At 42.1% G+C, this 14,823-nt stretch overlaps 1 protein-coding gene across 1 annotated transcript in view; it reads left to right on the top strand.

Annotated features, from left to right (window-relative positions):
• Positions 1 to 1,817: 1,817 nt before the first annotated feature.
• The window catches only part of sv2ba (synaptic vesicle glycoprotein 2Ba), a gene marked incomplete at both ends in the record, with an annotated part of 24,726 nt that continues 11,720 nt past the window's right edge, over positions 1,818 to 14,823 (top strand). Inside the window, 3 exons of the mRNA XM_084057660.1 lie at positions 1,818 to 2,080; positions 3,275 to 3,501; positions 12,334 to 12,514. Of these exons, the coding sequence (XP_083913786.1) occupies positions 1,818 to 2,080; positions 3,275 to 3,501; positions 12,334 to 12,514 (671 nt within the window). The remainder of the gene's footprint in view (positions 2,081 to 3,274; positions 3,502 to 12,333; positions 12,515 to 14,823) is intronic.

The following is a 14,823-nucleotide window of genomic DNA, read 5'->3' as shown; positions in this document are numbered from 1 at the left end:
ACCCCAACCAGTTGTCTTGTGTTCTGTCCCTCGAGCAAAAAAGAACAGAATGTATGATAATCACATGTGTACTGTACATGTAAACAGCGCTCAAGTGTCAGTTCCAATTAGTCATGGAAAGTGGCAATTAGATAGCAATTGTTGTGTTTAGCATACTCTGTTACAAGTAGTGCAGTCAAGAATAGAGTGGCCAGTACTATTCCTCAGGGCAGTGCAGACAATACAGAGTCTAAAACAGATAAGGTACATGGTAGTTTCACGCATCTGGTGACATCTAAATTCAGTGAATGGGCTAAAACTGTGAAGGAACAGGGGGGAAAATAAAACAACATCACAGTACCAATACAAAGACTTTAGGGTGTTCCTTCATATGTGATGGTATCAGGATTGATTTTCAAAGCAGTGAGCCGAGCGTAGGTTTATTAGTGCTGGTTTTCTCCGGCATCCAAGCCAATTCGTTGAATTTAGATTTCCCCAGACATATCAGTAGAGATCGTCTGGCTATGCGAGACTATGGTGCATGGATGTCATGTTACCTTAACACAGCAAACATAATATGATAGTAATAATATCTACAACAGAAGAACAAAGTAACAGTGGAAAAGTTTCAAAATTTGAAAACAGACAAGATTAGACTCTGATCTCCACCTGCCTCATTTACGTTCACTGTTCGATGCAAGTTACAGTACTGTACTTTGTGTTGCATGCAACATACATACGGTATATCTTATAGTTATCTACCTCAATATAAATTAGTATTTGCTGCATGCATTGATGTATCTGCAGCAAGCCCTGTATGTCCTCTTATTTGATGGCAGCCATGTTTTAATTTAATTTGGCAAAATAATGTCTCTGATTCTTGCCTTGTCAAGTATGATGAATGTGGGTTTTTTTTGTTTGTTTTTTAGGTTCAGCATGCTGCTCAATTTAGACCAGAGGAACTAACGCTGTTTCACTCCAGCTGTTGAGGCCCTCTAACTAAATTCATCCCGACACCATAACAGCTGCAACCTGCAGTTTCCTCTTCACACCTGGAACACACTCTGCCCTGCAGAGCAGCATTAACCGTGTGAGTATATAGACAGAGTGACAAAACTGACTATCTCATTTACATTTAAAGGCATTTTAAAGCCAATGTTAGTTAAAGTGATTTAGAAAGTAAAAACAACCAGCCGTCATTACCACTTAAGTCCCACACGCCTCTATACTAGGCCCCCCATATTATTGTTATTTATCACTGTTACTATGTTGCTACAATGTCTGAGGAGCCAAACAAAAATATTGTATGCTCTTATGTACCGTTACACGTAACAATAAAGCAGAAGAATCTGGAATCTTGAACCTCCTGTTTTCGCTCTGCACTAAATATCTTCGGCCAAAAATAGTAGCGTCATACAGTAAATCTGCTTTTTTCACTGAACGTTTGCCCCAGAATAGGGATGCTATAGGGTTCAAGTGGTTAAATATAACCTATTGATTCCCATACCCCCAAAACTATTGGTGAAACGAAATGAACAACATGATATCTCTGAATATAATTATAATCTGAGACCTCCAGTGGTCATGAAAGTCACACGCACACGCACACGCACACGCACACGCACACACACACATAAAAAGCTGACAGACAAACAAAGCAGTTCCTCACTGTTTGTCTTCATAGGGGCAGCACTGACATCAACACACAGAGACAGCCCTCCGCCGAGGGATCCATGCCCATTTAGCCCAACAGACAACCACCTTTTCCCACACGATAAAAAAAACGGCTACGGTGTTGAATCCCTCTTCCTCCCGGCCCTACACTCTATGCAGCAGCTATGGACGACCCCTATCAGAACAACGTCAACCAGCAAGGGACCGTTGAGGGCGGTACCACGTACCCCGTAGAAGGCAGCGGGCCGGATGGATACCCCTACCAGACCGACTTCCCCCAGCAGGAAAAAGACGAGGATGCCGCCAGCGGAGACACCGAAGGACACGATTCAGGACAAGATGAGCAGATGTATGAGGGGGAGTACCAGGGCGTACCCCACCCTGATGAGATCAAGGAGGCGAGGAGGCAGGCACGCATTGAGGCCAGGTGGGTCATAACTAAATGACTAAAAAGGTGCATACACTGCAGTACTACTAAGGGAGTGGTTCTCAACCTTTTCAGGCCGTGACCCCCCGAAATAATCAGATTTAGACTGGGGACCCCCCAAAATAATCATATTTGAACTGGGGACCCCCTAGAATAATCATATTTGAACTGGGGACCCTGACAAGCACTTGGAATGTAGGAGTTGAGGCATTCAATTTAGTTTGACTCGGTTACACAGATAAATACGTATTGTGAAAATAGCAGATCTACAAGCTCACAACACCTCGCTTTGCGAGCTTGTAGATCGGCTATTTTTAAAATGGTTGCCTCTTTCTTATATTATTTGACCATTTGGCCTATGTTTAACCAGTTTTTATAGTATAGTTTGTTCATTACTTTCGAGGGAGTGATGGTATTTTTCTTTTCTCTCTTACTTTTTTTTGGTATTAAAAAGGTCTTAAAAGTCCTTAAATTGTCACTTCTCTGTCATCTGGGGGAACCCCAAAAATCATGGGGACCCCCTGGGGGTCCCGACCCACAGGTTGAGAACCACTGTACTAAGGCAAGGTATAAAATAAACCTGTATTGATCCCTGGAGAGGAATTCAGGTGTCATAGCAGCAACAACAGTAAGACTAGAGAGGTACAGGTAAGATCAACAATGAACACATGAATAGTAGAAAGTTGAATAATTCAAAAAGTATCAAGCGTGTGGGAATCATTATTTTTTCAGGTACAGTACTGTGGTCTACTTGTAGTGTGCAAAAAGAATTTGGTGCTGATCAGTCCAGCGGTTTGCAAGATTAGCTATGGCTCAATCTGGCATCTGGTCAATGGGCTGTGCAAAATAGGATGCAACTGAATTGTAGAACGCTGATATTTTATGGACTTGCATTCCATCTATTATAATAGGTATTCTGTTTTGTTTTGTTGCAGTCTATAAGTCCTAAGGCTAAGGCCAACATCAATTAAAAATAAAATAAAAAAAAGGAAAGTTCATAGCTGCAGTGCCAGTGGTTTTCAAGTGGGGTCCAGGGACCCTCAGGGTTCCTTGGGGGGGTTCCAAATGGACCCTTACAGGTCTGTAACTCTGAGAGTGTACAAATGAAACCAAATGGACCCGTAATTTGTACACTCTCAGAGTTATGGTGGTCCTTTTTGAGAAGCACTGATGTATGTATGCCACTGTTCCCAGGAGGAAGGCCAAGGAGGCCGCAAGACAACAGGAGGAGGAAGAGGACCTACCAGAACAGTATGAGACCATCATGGAGGACTGTGGTCACGGACGCTTCCAGTGGACCCTGTTCATCGTTCTGGGCCTGGCCCTGATGGCTGACGGTGTAGATGGCTTTGTGGTGGGCTTCGTCCTACCCAGCGCAGAGAAGGACATGTGCATCTCCAACGCCAACAAGGGCATGCTGGGTAAAAGAAAAAGTTTACTGAATTAATTTAAATCCATGCTGGTCAAATTCATTTCAATGAAATGAAAGCCAAGCTGGTGCAGTGTAAAGATTTGAGCGTATGCAGGTTTTTATTGCTATGCTGAGAAGGGCATGCTGGGTAACTGAAATTAAGGGCTGAGGGATGGACACTTTAGCCAGTGTGGGGATGTAACCTGTGACCTCATGCATATATTAGAAGCCTTCTACCTCATGGTCACCCTGTCATCTACTGACAACTCACAGTCCAGTCAATGGAGGTGTATGTAGGTTTTTGTCCCCCTCTCTCAGCTCCCCTGTCTCCCCTACTCTGTCTGCCTGTCATCTTTCCTGTCTCCACTGCGCTGTCTCCTTCTCAGCTTTCCTACTGTCTGTCTCATTGAACAAATACAGCTGCAAGTAAAAATAATACAAAATCCCAGAAGCCTTGTTCAGCTCACAAAATCCCTGGCCTTATTTCAAGGCCTAACATTTAGCTACAGTAGTTGCTGTGGCAGCTTGCACAGCACTTATTGTCTACACCAGGCCGAAGGCTTGGCCGAGACTATGTTTTCGCCCCTGTCTGTCAGTCCATCCCTGTTTGTGTGTGTGTGTGTGTGCGTGTGTGTGTGTGTGTGTGTGTGTGTGTGTGTGTGTGTGTGTGTGTGTGTGTGTGTGTGTGCGTGCGTGCGTGCGTGCGTGCGTGCGTGCGTGCGTGCGTGTGTGTGTCTCTCCACTCCCTGGAGGCCAGAGCAGAACCTCTGCCCCAAATTTTGACCTGTTATAGCTCTCTATAGTATTTGCACACACATTCCCACTAGGCCAAGGAAGGAATGACATCCTACATTTTTCAAATTGGTCTCATGGTGGCGCTATAACAGGCCGATTCACGTTTTTATCTATCGGTGTGAAACTTTGCATGCACACTCCCTAGAGGCCAAGGAAAAACTTCTGCCACACATTTTTCACATCTGCCTTTTATAGTGCCACTATAGGACGCCAATTTTTGCTACTTATATTACTTCTACAGATTTTGTGCAAACATCCCGCAAATCGGTACATGTTCTCTCTATAGTCATGTGATCAAGACGAATCTGTCTGATTTTTCATATTTCATCCTGATTGGCTAAGATTGACTTCTACTACCTGGCCTGGCAGACACCTGTGCTCCGAGGAGCACATTTTTCTAGTTGCATCTTAACAGCCGGCTCGTGGGATGAGGCATAGTGACAAAGGCCGATGAATGAACCTGCTAGTGAATATATTCAGCACGTGTTAGCATGGAACCTGAGCACCATGCAGGGAGGTGAGTGGCCTACAGCACCAAGGTTACATCTGTTCAATGCAACACCACAGGAGACTCATTCAGCCTCCTTCCGGCTATGATAGAGAGTAAGAACGTGACTAACCTGGTCACTATACTGCCTCCCCCTAGCCAGCCGGGGCGCCTGATGGAGGGGAAAGGAACTGGTTGGAATAACGTGTTCCTTCCACGCGCTACGTCCAACCAGGGAAACTCTCCCCTGACCTTCTTATCACCTCAGGTGATAAGAAGGTCAGTTGGCTCTCATGCATTGAAGGAGGCATGAGCTCGGTCCTGGCCTCCCTAGGTTGGCAGAGGAAAGGTAGTGCCCAGGATTACATAGACAATTGGCACTGGGTGTAAAAAATAGGGTTACAAAATCGTGGGATAAAAAAAGAACGTGACTAACACTTAGTTATAGTTTAGATGGAAAGAGGGGTCCACGTGCACTCCTGCCCTGTTGTCTGTCACTGCTGAGTCTGTCTCAAAACAGCTTCAGCTTTCAGTGGAAGAGCAGCATGTTTCAAATAATAAAAGCCATGCTAGCAGGCCCAAGCTGTGCTTCACATTTTGGCCTGAGCGTTATGGTAGAGGCAACGTCATGGATAGGCTCAAATGGTTCATGCACCACACAGAGCAAGTGCACTCAGCAAGTTTAATAGCAATCGACCTACTTGTGATAGCTTTTGTGCATTTGGCCCTTGGTGCAATTGGAGGAAAGGCCATGGCATGACCAAAATCAGTGTGCTCATCCTCCGGGAAGCATGAATGCACTCAGCAAGTGGCATGCCATCCGCCCATCGAAATGTATGATATATTGTATTCTGTGCAAGTGAAAATGTTGGTCTATTGGTTGGTGTAGAAGAAAGGCCTTGGGATCACCTAAATCAGTCGGATTCATTTCCCAGGGGGCATGAAGGTGCACAGCCAATTCCATAGCAATCCAGCCAGTAGTTTTTGAGATAATGTGTTGTTTAGGAACAAAGTGGTGAACAAGTTATGATGATATGAAAAGAAAAACACTCCAGCACTGTAAAGACCTTTTTCTATTTTATAGCACCAATGCCTTTTTATGATTCATAACAGCTCAGCTCACCCAGGGTGCACGCAGCTCCAGGTTTTGTCTCTTGATAACATCATGCCATTTACTCGATCTGATCACACACTTGTAAGTCACTCTGGATAAGAGCTTCTACTAAATGCCCAAATTGTAATAATTGTAATGTATCAAATACGATCTTTAGGACTGATTCAGAAAATAGTACATTTTCAAAATATTTGCCAATTTCAGGAGAGAGTACCGATATTCATCATAGTTGTCCAATTACAATTTTGTCTGTTTATTCTATTTGTTTCATCACTTCCGATTTTATCTCGCCTGATTGGATGAAAATAGTATCCTTTTTTTTTTAAATAGTAGCATCCTGACCTGAAAATGTATTTTATGTTTACTAAAGAACTGGAGAGACCGGGAGACCCTTGTTACAAACCCTCTAGCAATGATTACTATCAGAATATAGAGCTATTTAACACTTATTTGAACAAATAAAAATATCACTTACACTCACTTTAACTGTAGCAGCGTTTCAGCAAACCACCTCTACATCCTTCTTGTCATGCACTTCAGAACATGCTGAAACACAGATATAGTGGAAGGGTTAATTGCGTACAGGTGAGCCGTGTAACAGTTTCTGCCCCCACCTCCCTCCACTCTAACACTGCAATCCTTTTAAAAGTAACTAATGTTTTCCTTTCATGCTTATCATTTTGTAAAAGCATTGTTTTGGTGGAGTCTGGTAGAGGACTGATTTTAGAAAGAAAGAAATGTTTCATTATGTATATGATATACGATTTCATGCCACAAGAGCGCAGCATGTGAAAGAAAGGTTGTATATTATTGATATACAGTACATGGCCTTGAATATTCCTCTGTGATCAATGTCTCTGCTCTGTTGCTGCTTAAGGCAGAGAATGTAGAGACTGTATGGTTTTAAAATACTATGCAGTCATGAAATCAGTGTATTGGTTGAATACACATATACATACATGTCATTCCGTTGACTTGACGACGTATGTGATGTAATTTAAAATCCTGTAAAAGTGATTTAACATTCTACATTATTATTGTCTTAAACATAATCAGAGCAGAAACAATGATAATCCTGAATTCTATTCTATTCTATTCTGTTACACACACTGACAGTAAAATCCTCAGTGTTCATTTATTCATTAACTGAGAGTGCAGAAATGGAACCAACTTGGACCCTTTCACAGGTCTCAGTGTTATAGGATTTGACTGTGTAGGCTATATGTGCCTTGTTGAATGACAGTGGAGTTGTGTGGTGCCGTGCAGCCAGCCTAGTAATCCAGAGGGGAGGTGCACACGTGCCTGTAAGCTCCTTACTGTCGGTGTAATTAGGGCTGTGTAGTAAAAACACAGAGCTGGGTGGAGGAGGTATGAAGCAGAGAGACGCAGGATGTACAGTAACTGGTTATCTGTGTAACCAGTGGTGTGAAGTAACTAAGTACATGTACTCAAGTACTGCACCTAAGTACAATTCTGAGGTATTTTTTACTTTCTTCAGTATTTACCAGTTTTTACAAATACTTTTACTTCTACCCCATGCACTACATCTCAGAGGGAAATATTGTACTTTTACTATATGAAAACTTTAGTGACTAGTTACCCTATATATATTTCGGCCATTTGAAAATATCTACAAGCTCACAATGCATCGCGTACGACGCAATGTGAGCTTGTAGATCGGCTATTTTCGAACGGTTTTTCATACATTTTGAACTTTAGAGAGTACTTTAACTTTTGTACTTTTACTCAAGTACATTCTGAATACTTCTACTTGTAACAGAGTAAATCTACAAGCCTGATTTATACTAGACCAGAGAATCCCAGCCTGTGGGCCGGGGTCCACTGACTGGTGGGCCGTAAGGAAATTGCATGTTGACCCCCAAATAATTGGCATAATTTGGCAAAACACAAAGATTTTAATAATAATATAACGTTAATATTAAAACATTCATAAAAAAAATGACATGGTAGGCTTACATATTTTCTTTAAAACCTTAAAGAATGTATTGTCATTGTGATACCGATAAATAGGAACTTATACAGTACGTTGGTTCCATTGATCCAAGTCGGAACACAATCGATTGATTGATCAATAAAATTAACAAACACTGAAAAAGCATGCGGCCCACCCATCTGACCCCTTAACAACACGGCAATAACAATCTTGGAGGCAACAATTGTATTGTTATATGTGCAGAAGGTGTCACACTGTAACACTGGAGGGGGGAGCTTAATGCTGTGATGTCACCAATCCTTTGAACCTATCATGGTCCAATATGCAAATTAGCCACTTGCACCTTGTTTTGAGCAGCTTGCTAGGCATGGCCTGTGATATTTCCATATTTGAATATTCATGGCTCTAATTTATCAGTAAGCAAGAAAGTTAGATGTGCTCCCAGACCCTTATCCATTTCTTTTAACTTTTTATGTGGGGAAAGCATCATATTAATCATAGCAGAGTATTTTTTTACATACTTTACATGTCTGGACTGGGACTTTAACAATTAGAGGTGTGACAGACAAGAAGTCTGGACAAGACCAGAAATTACATTTAGGGGGGGAAAATGTCGGGGGGAAATCTCGGGGGAAACAAGTTAACACTACACTGACTACAAAACTGAAAAACGTTAATAAAAACAATATGCAAGTATAATCAATCAATCAATTATTCAGCAGTGGTCTCTTCATGTTGTAGTTTAATGGCTCAAGCTGCTCTCAGACTCAGAGCCCCTTTTATGCCAGGTGAGTACAGGTGATGGCCCAGACCCCCACACCTGGCACTCCTGGCACCCCATGAAGATAAAGGGATACATTTGCATCATAGGCGACGTCGCTCTGCTGAATGGATACGGTAGTGATCGGCTGCCTGCACGCATGAATGGACAAGGAGGTCCGACGGCCACTATTCTCTTTGGATTTTTTTCACTGCCTGTTTTTCAGTCTTTTACTTTATTTTCTAGGGGAGGCTAGATTTTAATTGGGCAGGTGGCCACCTGTCCTGCCTCTATGGTGGGTACGGCACTGATGAATACGCTGTCTTCCTACACTATACAGACCTCATGTTTTACTTGAGTAAAATCTCAGGAATTAAATGGAAATCAAATCATGTATTACTTGTAATTAATTGACATTAGACGCACGCACGCACACACGCGCACGCGCGCACACACACACACACACACACACACACACACACACACACACACACACACACACACACACACACACACACACACACACACACACACACACACACACACACACACACACACACACACACACACACACACACACACACACACACACACACACACACACCGGTGGCGTTTGGTGGATTCTAACGTTGACCGGGCCAGAACCGGTTTGACGGCTAAACTGGTTTTTAATGGCCACTCATTAACAATTCGGCCGAATGCAAATGAGCCCCATTTGAAAACAAAGGCGACTTTCTGTGGTCGGCTACAACAGAATAGGGTGAGAAGCTGCTAATGTTGATTTTTAGTTTTTTTCCCCTGGATCTTGCCCCTACACAGGGACAAGCTGGGTTTACAGACCGGGCCATGGCCTCGTTGGCCCCAATGACGATACGTGCCTGACGCGCACGCGCACACACACACACACACACACACACACACACACACACACACACACACACACACACACACACACACACACACACACACACACACACACACACACACACACACACACACACACACACACACACACACACACACACACACTAATTATGGGGAAACACCATAGTCAGTCACCCAGTTTAGAGAGTAGGCCTATAGAGAATTTCCATGGGGGAAAAGCCTAGTCATGGGCACTGAGTCTAAATGGTTACAAATCTTTTTGCTCGACAGGTCAAGATGTCAAAGTATTTCAATATTCCCCTTTATACTCCAGTGATATTGATATACTGTACCATGGAGTGTGAGATCAGCTGTCTTTATGTTTGGCTGGAATTAAAACGTGTATACTCAGAGCTCTGCGCTACATAATTTGGACAACAATGGCCTGCAGCTGTAATGGTTTGTACATTTATATCAAATGAGTTCTGACTGAAAATTTTACCAAGTATGAGAAATGAGCTTTGTCACACAGAGCAGTTACACTGCAATTACTGTAACGCAGAGGTACTGACGCATTACTGTACATGGACATACAGGATTAAAAATATAATGCAGCAGGATATGGCACAGTTCAATAATTTAGCTGACACTAATCCAGCTTCATTTACAGTGAGTAAACGGTGGTGGGGAGGGGTGGGATTCATGGATGTTTCATTAGGACGCATCATATGAGTCACACAGTTACTCCAACCCAGTGGTTCTTAAAGTGGGGTCCAGGGACACTCAGGGTTCCCTTGAGGGGGTTCTAAATGGACCCTTACAAGTCTGTGGACCGGGTCCATTTGGTTCTATTTGTACACTGGGGGGTCCTTGTAGGGGGGGTCCTTGAAATGTAAAAGTTTTAGAAACACTGCTCTAACCAATAGGATACACTTAAAGATACACTGTAAAAGCTACCACATGGGTGCTAATTTAACACTCAGGCACAGATGTTTCACATATGATGTCATACATATGAGCTGGCTGGTTTGGAATAGGGAGGCTAGTGTTCATGTGGACAAATGTCACATGCGACTCACAGTCCTACTTCTATATAACCAGTAAGTTGCTGGATTCATTCCAGGCACTGGCAGGTGGGAGTGTGCAGTTATGAGCAGGATAATGGAGGGAAGCTTATTATCTTCAGTGTCCCCCATTAAAAAACGCTTAAACCCTGTATATACGTTGTTGACCGGGGTCCCCCAGGGCTCTAGTCCCCTCCTTTTTCCCCCTCTTCACTAAATCTCTTCGCCCCCGAATAGACACGCTATAGAAATCATGTGTAGTTAGTTATTAAAGACTGAAGTACCCTTGAGCAAGGACTCCGGAACTGCATTGCAGGAGTTTTCACCTCTCTGAACAGATTCAGTGTATAAAAAAAGTGTTGCAAAAAAGATGCACAAAGCACATTCCACTTCTAGTAGCATGTGGTGTAAAATCACCAATAAATAAGTCATAATTCATCATAATCATAATTTCATGCAGTATAATTAACTCAGGGATCTCATCAGCATTCAGCATCGCTTCGTATGCTTCATTTACTCAAGTGTTTGCTTTCTTTTGACAGCTGTTGTATTTACTGGAAGCACTGTTGTGTTGTCCTTGAGGTGTTTGATTGTGTTGTTACTGTATTGCCTTTTTTCTTAACCACTTAAACTATATATACTGTACTTTGTTGGCCAGAGTCCCCCGGGGGTCAATACTACTGTAAGCCTCCTCCTTTTTTCCCTCTGCACCAAATCTCTTCACCAAAAATAGCCGATCTACAAGCTCATGGCTGGCCGCAACGTGACGCATTGTGAGCTTGTAGATTTGCTATTTTCACCAAATGTTCGCCCCGGCATAGGGACGCTAGGGTTCGTGTGGTTACCTGTACCACAGTGAAGTCTGAGGTCAATCTCTCTATATCTTGGACAATACAGTTTCTATCTGTGATTAGATAGATAGATATCGGTTCTCAAAATCATTCTCATCAAGGACCCCCAAATAAAAAAGGATTATAGCCGATATGTATATAGGTATAAAGTGGTTAAATTGATTTTGATGCTATATTAACATATTTTAATGGGGACCCCCTGGAACCCCCTCAAGGGACCCCTGGTGGTCCCGGACCCCACTTTGAGAACCACTGCAGTACACTAACCATGGTATTAATACTTGAATCAATTGCTTGTAAATATGAACCATGCTAATACTTTCATGTTGTTTAAAGTACAATTGCGTCCTACTCTATCCATTCCTGTGGGCGTACTACAGTTACGTACATGCTGTGGTGTCCTTGTGACTGTCCATTATGAATGTACATAGCAGATAATGTACAATACAAATGTCAATCACTACACTGTGGAGGCTTGAAACTCAGAGTTAATGTAGGATACTCCCTCCAACTGTATTCATTCATAAGCAGGTGAAGTGAGACACCTTGTGGAGGAAATATCCCTCTGCCTTAACTTACAGATGAAAGACATGCAGGCATTTTCTGTGCTGAAGCGGAAAGCAAAGTTACAGCAACAATAATTATGTTTCATAATTGACCGTAGCTATTGCATTAATCTTAATAATGTTCTCCTGTAGCCTGTGTTTATATATACCATTAACCTGACGTGCATCTGTAATTATCGTTACTAGGGCACAACTAATTATGAGTTGTGTTATATTTATGATATAGTCAAAATAAGTGATTATGCCTGTTCATGCAAATAATTGTGTGTGTGTGTGTGTGTGTGTGTGTGTGTGTGTGTGTGTGCGTGCGTGCGTGTGTGAGTGCGTGTGCGTGCGTTAAAGTGAAAGTGAGTATTTACATGTTTTTTTATGTGTTTTGTCTTACAGGTCTATTGGTGTATGTGTCGATGATGGTAGGAGCGTTTGTATGGGGAGGTCTATCTGACAGGAAGGGCAGGAGGAAATGTCTCATCTATGTTCTGGCCATCGATGTAGTTTTCTCCTTCCTGTCCTGCTTCGCTCAGGGATACGGCTTCTTCCTCTTCTTTAGATTCTGCTCTGGATTTGGGTGAGACACATGACGGCATACACACGCACACGCACGCGCACGCACACACACACACACACACACACACACACACACACACACACACACACACACACACACACACACACACGTACATTGAGGATGAACACACACCCTTCATCATCTTCATGTACTATTAGGGTGTTGATGATATGGTGTGGGTGTAAAAGAAGAATAAATTGTGCTGCTCAAATACACTGATCTATGAGATCAAACGTTATGACCTCAAACTTTAGACTCTCCTTTAGCATATAAGGAATTGTGAATCTGTATGTGGGTGTACATTATTCACATTACTGCACAGTACAGCACATTGCACAATTCATAGTTTTACATTCAGACATAACACTAAACTAGACAGACATAATAATCACAATATGTTATTTTACAAATATAATATTGAACCAAATGAACCCTAGCTTTTTTCAGGTCATATTTGAATAAAAAACAAACTGTGTTTTACATATTGTAATGGATGATTCCACATTTTGGTGGAGTAGTAGAATGCGAATTTCCCCATGTTTGTTCTACATTTGGGTGGTACCAGATCATGGTATCTTAAATATCAATCCCGATAATTAGCTTAACCCTGTCTTCTACCCTGAGCCATCCTAAACTAGCAAAGTGTGTTGGAATTAGGTGGGTCATCATGGGCTCTGTCTTTCACCATCCCCATAGACCTGGCCGTGCTTCTTCAATGCAGTCAGGTTGATGCATGGAAAGCACTTAGATGGTGTTTCTCCAAATCTCCAGAACGTCCGCAATTTAATTTTTGTTGTTGTTTTGAGTTGTTTGCACAGACACCATTTCATATTGCGCTTTGTGGCCTTAGAGTGTTGCAAGGCATCAGGAGACGCAGTGTACTCCCGCACATAATACATCGTCCTTTTCCTCTACAGGTCCTATTAACACCATTCTGTGTAGCATGAAGCTGGACCTCACAATACTCAGGGATAACCTGATCAGAGTTGAGGAGTGGTTTAAGTCTCTGTACAGTTTGTACTCTGTACTCTTTAAAGTCCTACTCATTGATACAAACGTAAACAAGCTGATGGTACAAAAAATAAAAATAAAAGGCAGTGAAAACATATTTATATACAGTATTGTAGAGTAGATGACTAACTTACTTGATAGAATGACTAATCATTAGTTCTAAAGTTCTACAGTGAATTTTCTGTATTTGTTTGGTATACGGCTCTAAATATTGGAGTAAAACAGACTGGTATTTCTTTATTTATGATGGGTTAGGATGGGTTCTATGTAAAAAGAAATCTGTATTGTCCCTTTAAACCCACACGGATTGCCAACTGTGATAACCATAAGACTTGGTTCCCCAACATTGATTTTCTGTCCATTTCCACTGAGGAGTCCCAGATTAGCCACTAAAAGTCCTACATCTACTGAAGAAGAGCTTGCATTTGGCTCCGTTTCACACGCAACACAAAGGAGCAGACAGACGCCAGTGAAATCATACCCACACTAATTGTTTGAACAGCTCTGTTCTGCAAAGACCTTCTGTTCCAATAACACTTCAGGAAGAACAGGCGGTTATAAAAATATGTTTAAGTTTCTCATTCTCCATAGCGCAGTGTTTTTCGTGCCCAAGGCACACCAGAAGAAATCAAAATCTCAAAGCACACCTGTATTCAAAGTGAGATACGTGCCAACAATAGCAGATCAATTAGTTCGCTTGTACAGCTGATATTTTAACTATTTTTGAAAATAAGAGAAATAATCATGTCAACAAGTCTTGACATGGCCAAAATAGGGATAACAGGTAAATATACTGTGTGTGTGTGTGTGTGTGTGTGTGTGTGTGTGTGTGTGTGTGTGTGTGTGTGTGTGTGTGTGTGTGTGTGTGTGTGTGTGTGTGTGTGTGTGTGTGTGTGTGTGTGTGTGTGTGTTTTCACAAAAATGCCTCACTGCACAACAGTGTTTCCTTCAGCACACGTATCTCATAGGCAATATATAAAGGTTTTTATGAAGACTGCAGGTCAAACCTCAATAAGAATATTCCCATCTCACTAGAATGATCATGAATGATAGAAAAGGTAAAAGAAAAACAGCCAGGGAGAAAAGGAAACAAAATATTCATGAGTCCCTATAGAGGGATATCCTACAGTATATGAAAGACTTAGGAGAAGCTTAGGAGAAAAGGCAGAACAATTTTCATTTAATGAGCGGAGAATATTAGAGGCCATAGACTAGAGAAATTACATGTCATACCATGGGCCATATCATGAGCTTGAAATTACAATAATCCTTATATGCTCTAAAGTCTAAATAGTATT

Source organism: Gymnoscopelus microlampas (assembly GCF_963454915.1).
Source record: "Gymnoscopelus microlampas genome assembly, chromosome: 1".
NCBI lineage: Eukaryota > Metazoa > Chordata > Actinopteri > Myctophiformes > Myctophidae > Gymnoscopelus > Gymnoscopelus microlampas.
This window is presented reverse-complemented; position numbering and strand designations above follow the sequence as displayed.